This window comes from Leptopilina heterotoma, unplaced genomic scaffold (genome assembly GCF_015476425.1).
Source record: "Leptopilina heterotoma isolate Lh14 unplaced genomic scaffold, ASM1547642v1 Lhet_135, whole genome shotgun sequence".
Lineage (NCBI taxonomy): Eukaryota > Metazoa > Arthropoda > Insecta > Hymenoptera > Figitidae > Leptopilina > Leptopilina heterotoma.
The window spans coordinates 3,511,381-3,525,804 of NW_025110854.1; the positions used below are offsets into that span (position 1 = coordinate 3,511,381).

Below are 14,424 nucleotides of genomic sequence, written 5' to 3' on the forward strand. Positions count from 1 at the left end.
TTGCTGAAGCTAACCTCTAATTTTGGTCTGCTTCTGAGCATTTAAATTTCCTCGAGGCATCCTCGCCAATCTCGATAGTGCCCGTCGATTATCGATTACACAGCCACACAAAAAAAAAGTTCTGATCTGGGGGTCTCACTATGTAGACTTTATGGTTTTTGGGTCGCTGAATCCGAATTCGAGGTCCATTTAACCTCATCAGATCAGGATTTTGACATAACCTCAAAAAACCAATATGGCGGACACATTTTTGAAAAGTTTATCGGATTCGCTTGAAATTCGTTACTCGGGGGTTTTTGGGGTCGCTGATTACGAATTTAAAGTCTGATTTCAAAAATTCAAAATAGCGGATCCACTATCTATGGCGGACACCTTTTTGAAAAATTCATCGGATTCGCTTGAAATTCGTTACTCTGGGGTTTTTGGGGTCGCTGATTGCGAATTTGAAGTCAGATTTCAAAAATTCAAAATGGCGGATCCAATATGTCTGTGCCAGCCATATTAAATCCGCCATTTTAAATTTTGAAAAACCGACATCAGATTCGTAATCAGCGACCCCAAAAACCCCAGAGTAACGAATTTCAAGCGAATCCGATGAATTTTTCAAAAATGTGTCCGCCATAGTGGATTTTTTTTCTCCCGATACGAAATATGAATCCGCTCTTTGCCCGGTCCCTTCCCTTCGCACGGTGACCGGTAACAGAGCCATGGAACGCCCCTATTGCAATAAAAAAGTAATTGAATTATAAAAGTGAATAATAATAAAATAGTTAATATTTTTAATAAAAAAATAATTTAAAAAATAATAAAAGTACCTAGATTAAATTTTTTAATGATTAAAATTAGAATTTGATTTTAATAATATAGAAAATATATAAACAAAATAAAAAATGCAAATAACTCATTAACCCATTAATGCTCATGAGCACACTAATAAACACTGACACAAACCAACTATTGGAATTACGACATTAGGTCGAAAACGTAAAGAAACACATTTAAAATACTTTTTTAAATTTGTTTGACCAATTTTTTTGCTCATTTGTAAGTTTAAAGACAATAAAAACAATTTTTGTTCTCGCAGTTTAATAAACAGAATTGTTATTGGTTTTAATTAATTAAGAGTCTAAAATAAAGAAACAAAAATTATTAATACATTCTACCCCCTAAAATGATTTATAAGCCTTATTTTATTGCTTTAAAATTTATAACAAAAGTAAATAACCCTTTAAAAACAACCCCTAAATTACAAAACTACTCCTAAAAGTTTACATTATTTATTAACATAAAAAATGTATAACAACCAAGAAGCTTCAAAATTGTACAAGAATATGTATTTAACATTTCAAAATTTGCAAATAATAATTTGCACTTCCTTAAAAACAACCCCTAACTCATGTAGCCACCCTTAAACACTTATATTTGTTATAAAATAGTTAAAACCAGATTCGTAATCAGCAACCCTAAAAAACCCCTAAGCAACAACTTTCAATAAAATCCGTTAAATTTTTTACTCGATTTTTTAAGATATCGTCCGACATTTTGAAAATTGAAAAATTCAAATTTCAAACGAATTGGTTAAGTTTTTAAAAATTCGTCTGCCATATTTCATCCGAAATTTTGAATTTTGAAAAATTGATACCAGATCAGTAATGACCGACCCAGTAAAAAAAATTCGATACACGGACCGCGGGGTTCGTATACGAGCTCGGTAGCTCGTATGAGAAATATGAGAAAACTCTCATACGAGCCTTTTCCGTAATGAGAAGTGTATAGATGCTTGTATACGAGGTGACTTTTAAAGCATTTTTCTTAATATAACACTATTTTAAAGTAAACGTAGATAATAGAAATGAATTTTCAAAGTAAAACAAAGCTAAATTTATAAGCGAAATGAAGTTTTAAGAAAAAAAGGATAATTTTATTCAAAAAATTTATTCACACTGAAAACAGGTTAGAATTTGATAATTCATTGTTACTCTAATTAACCGACATTAGATATTTCTCGTATACGGTAAGCAGATTTTGTATTAAATGTAATTATTTTATATAAGAACATTTATATAATAAAAAAATAATAATATATTATTAATTAGTAATGAAAAAAACTTATTTATTCTACTGCCAATACAAAATCGTGCTTACCGCATCCGAGAAATATCTAATGTCGGTAAGTTAGAGTAACAAGGAATTATCAAATTCTAACCTTTTTTCAGTGTGAATAAATTTTTTGAACAAAATTATCCTTTTTTTCTTAAAACTTAATTTCCTTTATAAATTTAGCTTTGTTTTACTTTGAAAATTCATTTCTATTATCTACATTTACTTTAAATTATTAAAGTAAATTAAAGTAAATTAAAGTATTGTTATATTAAGAAAAATGCTTTAAAAGTCACCTCGTATACAAGCATCTATACACTTCTCATTACGGAAAAGGCTCGTATAAGAGTTTTCTCATATGAGCTACCGAGCTCGTATACGAACTCCGCGGTCCGTGTATCGAATTTTTTTTACTGGGGACCTAGAAAATTCCGTGACTACAAAGTTTTAAGCGAATTTCTTGATTAATTGACAATTCGGCCGCCATGTTGGATCAGTCATATTAAATTTCGCAATTCAGACTGAAAGAAATACTTGATTGTTGACAAAGAAAAACAAGAATACCACACTCAAATATTATGTGTTTGTAGTTTTTTTATTCCTGACATTTTAAGTAAGATCTAGCACTATTTAATTTAAGAATATTAATGAATTCTTCATACTTTATCGGCAATTACGTATTTTAAGTCTGAACTTTGAAATTCAAAATGATGGATACAATATGGCTGACAACTTTTTAAAATCTTGTCGGATTTGCTTAAAACTTGTCATTCAGGGGTTTTTGAGAATGTTAATAACGAATTCGGTTTCAATTTTTCAAAATTCAAAATAGCGGATCCAATATGGCTGCCGATTTCTTAAAAAAATTAACGGATTTGCTTCAAACTTGTCTCTAGAAAATTTTTGATAATGCTGATTACGAATTCGGTTCGTAATCAGCACTTTTTGAAAAACTTAACGGATTTGATTGGAATTTGTTACTAGAGGGTTCTCCAGGTAACTGATTCCGGACTAACATGAGTAAGGACTCGTTTTTAAGGAAGTGCAAACTATTATTGGAAATTTTGAAGCTTCTAGGATGTCATAAATTTTTTATGTAAATAAATAATGTAAACATTATGGGGTAGTTTCTTAATTTAAAGGTTGTTTTTAAAAGGTTATTTACTTTTTTATACATTTTAAAGCAATAAAATAAGATTTATAAATTATTTTGGAGTTATCAGAATCTTTAAATATTTTTTCAACCCTTATGAACAAAATTTATGGGTGGTTTTATAGGTGAGGGGTGGTTTATCATTGTCATTATTAATATTATGTGCAAGAATGTTTTTTCTATGTACGGGTGATTAAATTTAAAATGTCATTTTCATGTCCTGGCTAAAAATCTGGAATACTAGTTCATATATAAAAGTTTTTGAAGTCAATTAATTTTCTTAATCACTCCTTCTACTTAAATTAACAATTCTTAGTCGCTAGAAATTCTTTGAAAAAATTTGGCAGAAGAATAAGAAGCAAAATGTCAGTGGTGTCCCTTGTCCGCACTTAAAAAATCAGAACTTTAACTAATAATAAAAATGGTTGTTTCTCACATTTTTATTACAAGAAAAATCATTATGCACAACGAAGAGTCTATATTTTAATATTTTAATTTTGCTAACAGAATAATTTTTATCCAGTGCTAGAAAAAAAATCAAAACCGCCTGTCCATAAGTTTCATATTTTTAAGTATAATTATCGCAAATTTTGAATATCATACCTGATATTTCAATAGCCTAGTGCAGATAATTACTTTATTAAGCGTTAATAATATTGGTGATATGTATAGCTTCTAAAAGAAAAAATATTACAACATTCTATCACATCTATAACTTGTACGGTTGGTGGAAGAAAGAAAGTATCGCTTTGTCGAGCACACCATGTCAGTGGTGTCCCCATAAATAGTGCATTGCACAACTAGTGGCGAAAGTGTGATTTTTCGAGATTGAAGTTTGCGGCTCGAGCGTAGCGAGAGCAGCAATCACTCGAGATAAATCATTCTTTCACTACGTGTTGTGCACTACGTTTTCTCCAACGCCTTGCGAGGAAAGGTTTCTTCGGCAGTTTCGTATAATTTTAATTTAACGTCTGCTTATTATATTAAAAGACGAATGTTTTGAGTGGGGAAGAAGTTAGACACAAAATATATCTCGGTCAAAGAACAAGAAAAAAAAATTAGGTCATAATTTACTTTCACCACGCTCTTCAGAGGAGTTAAGAAAAGTTCTACTTTCGCCACACTTTTCTAATAAGAAAAGTATTCTTTTTAGAGCAGGCGTTGGAGAAAAAATTGTTCATATTATTAATATTTTTTAAATATTATTGTATCTCATTTTCAGTTATTACACGTACTTTGAATACCGCAAAGATTTTAGCTTAAAAATAAAGTCTTTCTTTTTCGAAATTGAGAAATGAAGCAAAATGTCAGTGGTGTCCCCTTAAAATTCTGTTTCTTGCAACTTATTATTTTATTTTGAATAAATTTGTGTTAAATTTACTTCTTATATGCAGTTAGTGAAAATCTGATATTGGTTTGTAATTTATAAGCTGCTTTTGTTCTCATCATTCAAAAAAATTTATCAGTGAAATATTTCAAAAATCTCAGTAGTGTCCCTCAATTTTCATGTTTTTTTGGTCTTCAAAAGTATATAATTTATAGCAAAACTCATTACAAAAATTTTTAAAGTCATGATGAAACATTCATTATTGTAATTTAAAATATTTTTGAACTTTTTAAACTTGTAATAATTTATTTGAGAAAAGAATAAACAAAAAAAATAAAATTTCTTATAATTGTTGCCTATCGTTTTTCACCTGATGAAAATTAAAATTTGCTTCCACCTGCTCGAACACTATTATTCTTGTCCAATATATATTTTAGTCAACCAAAATAGAGTATCGTTAAGTTCAAAATCGTTACGGGATACTATTTGATGCTTCAAATACGGACAGCTATCTAGATTGTACACTGAGAAAACTGGAGGATTGGACTAAACATTTGGAGGGACTAATCGTTCATATTTGAGAGTTGACTATTGGATAACAATCTAAATATTCAAATACACCATTGACAGATATTCGTGTTATTTCTCTTGGAGGGAAAATGAGTTTATAACAGAGGGACAAATTAATCATCTTGAGAAATCCCTTCCTTATCCGGCGCGAAATGAATAAATATGGCAACCTAACCCATAAATTAAATATACATAAAATGTCACAAAAATAAGTTCGCGCGCATCAGATCGTACACATTTTCTGCGCAACTTTTAACCCTCAGATATAATGGGAGAGAATATGAGGGATTTTACGTGAAATGTCCTAAGTTGAAATTTCAACTGCTTGAAAAAAATTGAAACTCAGGGAATTTGTTGTTCTATCAAGTAGAAATGTGCCCCAAAAAATATTTTTGATTTTTTCGAAAATTTGGAGGGGGTAGAGGGGGGTCAATTTGACCAATTTTGCTAACACCGGCTACTTTGTGAATTTTTTCTGAACATACTTGTAATGGGAAAAATTTTTTAGAATATGTTTCTGAAAGGTTTTTTCGTCCTCTTTCCAATGATGCATTTTATTTTTTAATATTTTAAAAATTTACCCTAATTTTTGATAATTAATATTTAATTTTCAATTTCCCAAAAATCGGTCCTTTTTTTTTGAAAATAAATTATTGCAAACGAAAGCTGAGGTTTTTTCCTATCGGCATGTAAATTTTCAGAATGCCCTTGTTTTTTGTTTTTGAGTTATTAAATTTCAAAGAATAAATTGCGTCCCGGGCGCCTCGTCTCACGCCGGTTGCAACGCGGCTCAGTGCAACCGCGACGCAGCGCGCCGCAATTTATTCTTTGAAATTTAATAACTCAAAAACAAAAAAAAGGCATTCTGAAAATTTACATGCCGATAGGAAAAAACCTCAGCTTTCGTTTGCAATAATTTATTTTCAAAAAAAACGGACCGATTTTTGGGAAATTGAAAATTAAATATTAATTATCAAAAATTAGGGTAAATTTTTAAAATATTAAAAAATAAAATGCATCATTGGAAAGAGGACGAAAAAACCTTTCAGAAACATATTCTAAAAAATTTTTCCCATTACAAGTATGTTCAGAAAAAATTCACAAAGTAGCCGGTGTTAGCAAAATTGGTCAAATTGACCCCCCTCTGCCCCCTCCAAATTTTCGAAAAAATCAAAAATATTTTTTGGGGCACATTTCTACTTGATAGAACGACAAATTCCCTGAGTTTCAATTTTTTTCAAGAAGTTGAAATTTCAACTTAGGACATTTCACGTAAAATGCCTCATATACAAGTAGATTTCCATTATTAATTCAAAATTTATTTTAGAATTGAACTATTTAACTCTCTTCATAAGCAAAGAAAACATACACTTTTTGAACCTCTGAATTTGACTCTCCAGTTTTCTCAGTGTACTGAGTAACATCTTGATGGTAGTGGATAACATAACCATATTCTTGTAACATCTTTGATGGTACATAATGATGTACATGATGGTACCGGGTAACATTTGCTTTTTAACATAAAAATCTTACCATCCATTTCTCTCAGTGTTACTGTTTCTATTTTGTTAGTAACTCCAGCCATTTAGTTAGTAACATAACCAATTAAATACGTAGACCAAAAAAAAAGTAGTTGAATCAACTAATAAAAAAGTTGAGTTTACTAATAAAAATGGTAACACCAACCAATAAGTTAGCAACAGTATAGTGTACTATCTAAAAATAATGTTGGGAAAAATGGTTACCACAACTATTCTTTTTTTTCAGTGTAATAATTTTTGGTTCTTTATTCTAGACCCTTAATTAATTAAAACCAATAATAGTTGAGGAGTAAGCGGCCAAAAGTGGATAAGTCCATTTCTACTATTTCGAGAAATTTAAACAAATGCAATTTGACACATAACCAAAGTTAATTTCAAAATATAAAAAATATGTACTGAATTATTTATATCAGAATAATTTTTTGGACTCAGAAATCTCATTATTAATTAAAGTGAATTATAAATAAAAAATTTATAATTTTGGGCATTTCTTTAGTTAAAAAAACTAAAATTTTAAATCTTGTTGGTTAAGTACAAATATTTTTAAATTAATATAATTCTTTACTAACAATTTTTTTTCTTAATACAACAGTGATTATTTGAAAATTCAATTAATTATCATTCTCGAAAAGTGTAAAGTAAAAATTTTTTAAAAAATGGACTTATCAACTTTTGGCCGCTTGCTCCTCAGTTCCGTTTATTGAACTGCGAAAAATTTTTTTTTATTGTCTTTAAAATTATAAATAAACAAAAACAAATAAAAAAAATATATTAAATTGGTTTCTTCATGTTTTCGACCTAATATCGTAATTCTAATAGTTGGTTTGCGTCAGTGTTTATTAGTATGCCCATGAGCATGAATAGGTTAATAAAAATTAATACATTTCTTTGCTGAACTTACCTTTTAAAATTATTTGATAACTAATTATTGATTTAGATTTAATGAAGTATATCTCGCGACTTACTGTCGACGTCAAGGTGTAGCCGTAAAATAAAACTCGCACCAATGGATCCAATAAGCCCGAGGTGTCCATTCCGGGTTCAAAGTGCCCTTGAAATATGTGAGCTCGTAACTGGAATTTCTGTAATTTATTTTATTACGTTTTAAGAACGTTGATTTTCACAAAAGAGTCATAAGTCCCTTGTGACGCGAGGATTTTAGAGTCTCAACTGTTTGTGTAAAAACATAGATATAAGCCTACATATAAGCTTTAAAGAATTTTATTTTCCTTCTCAAAGAGTATATTACTTTCATTCTTTTTTTTTTCTTTTTACTGTTTAAGTTTTTTCATTTCTTTAAATAAATAATATTTTTGGCTAATTTAGTCTTCTATATTATTTATATTTTTAAAGTTTGTTTGTTTAATTCTTTTATTTAATTTTGTAAGTAATAAGTTGTCCGCGTTCCCGAGCAAAATATAAGTGATTGGATAATTTTTGAATGACCTTCCCAGACGAAGTTTTTATCGTAGATTATGCAAAAGAGGTCAAACATTGTGATTTCGGAGATTAAAGTGGTCAAAAATTCAAAAAACAGTAAAAATGACAAAAATGTTGTCTCTCTGCACTTTCGAGAAAAATATAAGCGTTTAAACAGCCGCCATTTTAACAAAAAATACAATCAGGATAAAAATTCAGAAATTATCTAAATACTTATACTTTTCTCGAGAGCGCGAATTGACAAAATTTTTTGTCATTTTTTTACCTTTTCTGCTTATTTTACAATGAAAATTACGTCTAGGAAGTCCATTAAAAAATTATCTAATCACTTATACTTTTCTCAGAAACGCGGACAGACAGATTATGTCACTTGTACTTTATTATTATTATAATAATAATTGCGAATAAAGAAAGTGAGTGTGGATGTGGTGATGTGGGTTATATTTGATCATTTACTATTTATTTATGAATTTTTTTTCTTATTGTTTTATTAATTACTTCTAAATAATTAAATAATGGTAAAAAGAAAAAATAACACAGGTCCACAAATTCGCGCGCGTTTTTTGCTAGTATAATAATAATAAATGATTAACGTTGATAATAAATAAATTTAAATTATTTAGGTGCCGTAAACTGGGGCTATTAGAAATAAAATTCTGTTTTCGGGTGGAGTTGATGCTATCGGCGCTGTGTATCGATAAATTGTGTTACTTGCGTTTGAAAAATTGTTGCTGTGGTAACTGGCAATACTATTCAATGCAATAATTGTGACTATTAATTATTTTGTGAACAGTAGTAGCTTGTGAGTGACTTAATGTATTTTAGTGAAGTTTCAAGCGTGGAAAACATTATTTTGATTGCCGAGGTAAGTTGTCCCTGTTTTAACTTCTCAAAGTGATTGTTTTTTATTAAAGGGATTTCTTATAGGAAACTTTATTGAGTTTACTAAGTAATAAATATGCTTATTTTGTATTTACAGTAAGATTTGAGACAAAATCCAAATTCACAATCGGCTGGGCTATAAGGAACACAATTCTTTCTTCCGAATTGTTAAAGTGTGTTTTCAAAACGTAAGTTTTTCGTAATTTCTTTTGTTTTTTATCACCTAATTTGGTTTTTAGTGTTCATAGATGGTTCGAAATTGTAGAAGAGTGTTAGGACCGACAAGTCGCAAAAAACGACCAGTGACTCCATCATCGACCTCAACTGATGATACCATCAGCAACGTTTAAAATACACATTCGCTCTTTTAGTTTCGTTTTTACATTTGTTTTAAATTGTGTGTGTACTTTCAAGCAATAAACAATAACTTCTTGAACTTTAAATACGTTTCCAATAGTTTTTACCGTCTTTTTCCTAACAACCCCATTTTGTAATTTCGAAAAAATGTACCCTTTTCGTCTTTTTAGCTCAAAATTCCAGCTTTGATCAAAACAATTCTTTAACCCTTCATTGTGCTCGCCAAGATCAAGAAAAGAATAAAAAAATTAAGGCAATATTTCAATACACAAATAAGTTACATGCCTTTAAAATTGAAATCTGTTCCTAATAGCCCCAGTTTACGGTATAGAAAATAATTTTCATATCAAGAAATCATTTTTTTAACTAAAATATTCTTAACTTTCGATCTCGATTTTATTTTTACTTTATTTATTTATTATTTTCTGAAGTGATCAATATCTGAGTCAGAGGTGATAGAAAAAATACTTCGGAAAATTTTAGATTCTACTCGCGAATGTAAAAAGTGAGATGAAAAAAGAAAGTAATACGAAGAAATGAAGTACCGATGACTCGTTGTATTTGAAAAATCCTGGAAACGTGTCAAGGTTCAATTGTTGATCGAGCTCGTAACCTGGCGGTATTGCACTCCAGCAATGTTCAACGAATCTCATGTTTCCCAACCATAAAAATATTTCCATTTTACAAGCGTTATAATCTGGAGAATCGCTTTCGTCTTCAACATTTTTCATGAATAAATTTATGCACTTTCCACATTCTGGACCACGTGCTAAATTCTCGTCGGTGTAAATGATTTGTGCCGCTGATAATCGAGCGTACGCCACGCGCTTTGATCCCACCAACATCCAAATAAATATATCCGGCATATTATGTTGTGGCTAAAAATATATTTTTGTCAATTCAACATAACTATGAAGTCAAAATAAGTCAAATAAAAATTACAGTTTAGTGCAAAAGATTATTTCTTTTTCACTTTTGTATTTTATTCTGATTTAATGCAAAAAATAAATTCTTTTTTAAAATTGTTGTTGCAATCTGGTGAATGAATTTTGTTTTTAATTTTCACTTTACTGTACTGTTAATATAAACTAATTACCAATTCTTATAAAAATGTTTCGCTCCTAATCATAATTTTTTATTATTACATATAAAAAATAATCATAAATAATTTTATCCTAGGTGAAAATGATGCATGGTCCCATGCGTTTCTTGGTCAAGGCAGAAAATGAACGTCATTTCTGTTAATTACAATTCTGTAAATTACAATTTTTAAATAAATAACGCTTGAGAAAATGTTGATTAGAGAAATTTTAATTTGGAAGAAACTGTGACAAAAGAAATTTACAAAAATAAAAATTATAATACGTAATTATTCGTTAAAATTAATTGATTACAAATTTTTAAAGTAAGAAAGATAATTTAAAATAGAATTTTGATAATAAAAAAATAATACATAATAGTTATTTGTAATTTTCAAAATTGTAAAAACTGTCAATTTAGCAAATTACATTTAAAAAAGAGACAAAAAAGAGTAGTTTTTACCTCATTTTGAAGAGCGAAAGAAAGGAGCAACAAAAATTAAGGAGTATGACTCTGCAATAAAAATTACCCCCGATGTTTTACTATTAAATATTAATAACATTTAAAAAAATATTAATTATTACAAGAAATTATAATTCTATACGTATAAGATTAAAAAAATTACTGGTTGTACACTGTAAAAAGTTTAGAGAGTTGACGGTCACTGTAGTTGGGAGTGAAATTTTTCGAGTTAAAAATCAACCTCCAAAAGGGAGTTAATTAAATAACTTCTTATTTTTACTGTGTAAATTTCAACTCTCTTCCAACTTCCTTCGCCTTACTCCCAAATGGGTGCGAATTTTATAGAATCCCCTAGGGAGTTAAAATTTAACTTCCTTTTTTTACAGTGTAAAATAAATATATTAATTATAAAAAATGATAATTAGGGCTAAGAAATTTTTAAAAAATTGATAATTCGTTAGCATTAAAATTATTTTGAATAAAATTCGATAAAATAAATATTTTTAAATAAATATTTGCTTTAGGTATATGCAATAATGCTAATGAAAATTTAAAAATTGGATAATATAAATACTATTCAGAGTAAATCTGTATATTTCAACTTAACAGTGCGTTTGGAACTTTTCTACCAAAAAATGTTCAAATCATTATAATTACTAACAAGCCCTGTTAGTGCCAGATCGGGTCGTGTGTTCGGAATATTTCTACTCTGAAATGTTTAGAATTTTTCCACACAAAAAAATATTTTTAGAAAAAAGAAATTTTGCCATTAAGGTCATGTTATTCAGTGGTCACGTGCCCCATATACTTTACTATGGAAAAACTTCACACTGAATAACATGACCTTAAAGGAGAATTAAAAAATTACATCATTGCAGAGATCTCGAATTATTTTGAGAAACTGATAGGCATGTGTTAGGGCGATATTTATGTAATTATTGTTGACGAGTTGCCCGTTGATTTTAATGATTTTTAAAATGTATTTTATTTCCTCGCGACATAAGTTGACGCGGTGCTTGTCGAGCCTAGTTGTACCACCTTCGTCCTCGTATCTGCCTGTATCCAGTAAATGTAGATAGTGCAAACAATACTGCTTTAAGGATTTAATCAACTCATTGTATTTTACGCAAGCGCTTTCATGCTCCACTGCAATTAAAGTCTCTAGTTTTTCCAGCTCCACCTCCTGAAATAAAACATTCCTCGTGATTTAAAAGGTGATGAGGAGAATTCTCTATATTTCTCTACTTCCTTTTTTGTTTCTACTTTCCATTTTTTTTTGTAATTATATATTTTAGAAACTTTCGATACGTTTTCTAACAAAAGTAGCGCCCACGATGGACGTAAGATTGGAACAATCTTGGAAAAACTATTGTCAAGATTAGGCCACTATTGGCCCAAGGTTGTGAATGTAGAAACTAATGCCAAGTTTTAAATTTTTAAATTAAATCAATATTAAAGTGTTTATTATTGAAATCTTGGGTCACTATTAATCTAATATTTAAATTTGAAACTTGGAATTGATTTCTGCACTTGCAATCTTAGGTCAATACTAGTAAAATTTGTGGCTCAAATCTTTGAGTTTTGGCACAAAAATCTCAAATTTTAATATCATTTTAAACATTTTTAAATCTTGATCGAATATTGGATCAATATTTAAATTCTAGATTTGGTAATTGGTATACACACGTTTTGGGAAAATATTGATACAATTCTGCGAGTATTGGGACCAGTGTAGTCTGAAATTTGAATATTGTTTTAACATACGTGCACTTTTTGAACCTTGAGCCAATATAGTTCCAATATCTAAATTCGAAACTTCTCATTCTTAATTACACTTGCCTTGAACCAATATTGCCAAAAATGTTTAAAAAATTGTAAATATGAATATTGTTTTGACATCATTAAAATCTGGAGTCAGTGTTATCGTGTGATTTTTCAATTCGAGACTTGAAATTAGTTTCAGCACTGGTAAAAATAATGGCTTAAGCGCATGTAAGTTTTTTCCCAAAAATCTCAAATTTAAATATTATATTAACATTCAAATTTTGCTGATTACGAATATAGTTTTTGAAAACATAAAATGTCTGATGCAATTTAGACGACAAATTCTTCATAATTTATTTGATTTATATGAATCTTGGTAGCTGTGGATGTTTTGGTATCCCTAATTGCAGATTCTTATATACCTAAACCATTTTTATTTAACCCCTTGTCTGTCAACGAGATTTCCACTGTTTGGGCCAAAAGTGTGTTCAAAAAATTGTTAATGGATTTTTATGAAACTTGGTACCCTAAGGTTTCTGGGGTCGCTGATTACGAATCTGACATCAGTTTTTTGAAATTCAAAATGGCGGATCCAAGATGTCGGAATTTTTTTCAAAATTCGTCGAATTTGCTTGAAACTTGTTACTCGGGGGTTTTAAGGGTCGCTGATTACGAATCTAACATTATTTTTCCAAAATTCAAAATGGCGGATCCAATATGGCGGACAACGAAATAAAAAATTGATTAGATTGGCTTGAAACTAAATACTTGGGGATTTTCAGGGTCGCTGATTACGAATCTGAAATCAGTTTTTCAAAATTCAAAATATCTGGTTTAATATGCTGGCAAATTTTCTAAAATTTATTGAATTTGTTTTAAACTGGTTAATCTGACATCAGTATGATAATTCTTGGTGAAATCAAATTTCAATAAATACCCTGAGAAAATAATGACAGATTTGTAATCAGCGACCCTAAAATCCCCCGAGTATTCAGTTTCAAGCCATTATAATTAATTTTTTATTTTGTCCTCCGCCATATTGGATCCGCCATTTTGAATTTTGGAAAACTAATGTTAGATTCGTAATTAGCGACCCTTAAAACCCCCGAGTAACAAGTTTTAAGCAAATTCGACAAATTTAAAAAAAATTCCGCCATCTTGGATCAGCTATTTTGAATTTCGAAAAACTGATGTCAGATTCGTAATCAGCGACCCCAAAAACCCCAGAGTACTACGTTTAAAGTCAATCTGATCAATTTTTTATTTTGTTGTCCGCCATATTGGATCCGCCATTTTGAATTTTGGAAAACGAATGTCATATTCGTAATCAGCGATCTCGAAAACCCTCGAGTAACCGGTTTCAGGAACATTTAAGAAGTTTTTAATCACCTTATTTAAGTTGCGCATATATGCGTCATGAACCACTTTTGGCCAGTTTAGTTTTGCGCATATATGCGTCAGCGACAGTCAACGGGTTAAGAAGCTCACGCAAATGTTGTATCATTCACATGTTTTTTCATATTTACCTACTACAATTTTAGAATATTTTCTTCAAATATATATATATTTCATGTGGAAAAAGATTTGTTATTAATTATTTTACTGTGTGGCCACATAAAATTTCTAAAAAACAGTTTTTCTTGAAGCTCTAACTATACGTAAAATAAATAATTGGTTGAAAAATAAATTTAAAGCTATGAAAAAATGTGAGACTAACTCTGCTGGGGCTCGAAACCCAGGATCTATCA

The 14,424-nt window shown here is 29.6% G+C and overlaps 1 protein-coding gene across 1 annotated transcript in view; it reads right to left on the reverse strand.

Annotated features, from left to right (window-relative positions):
* Positions 1 to 14,424, reverse strand: part of LOC122497640 (otoferlin-like) — a 202,637-nt gene that overhangs the window by 139,148 nt on the left and 49,065 nt on the right. The window contains exons 10-12 of the mRNA XM_043604881.1: positions 11,781 to 12,095; positions 9,916 to 10,248; positions 7,657 to 7,773 (exon numbers count right to left, since the gene is read on the reverse strand). Of these exons, the coding sequence (XP_043460816.1) occupies positions 7,657 to 7,773; positions 9,916 to 10,248; positions 11,781 to 12,095 (765 nt within the window). The remainder of the gene's footprint in view (positions 1 to 7,656; positions 7,774 to 9,915; positions 10,249 to 11,780; positions 12,096 to 14,424) is intronic.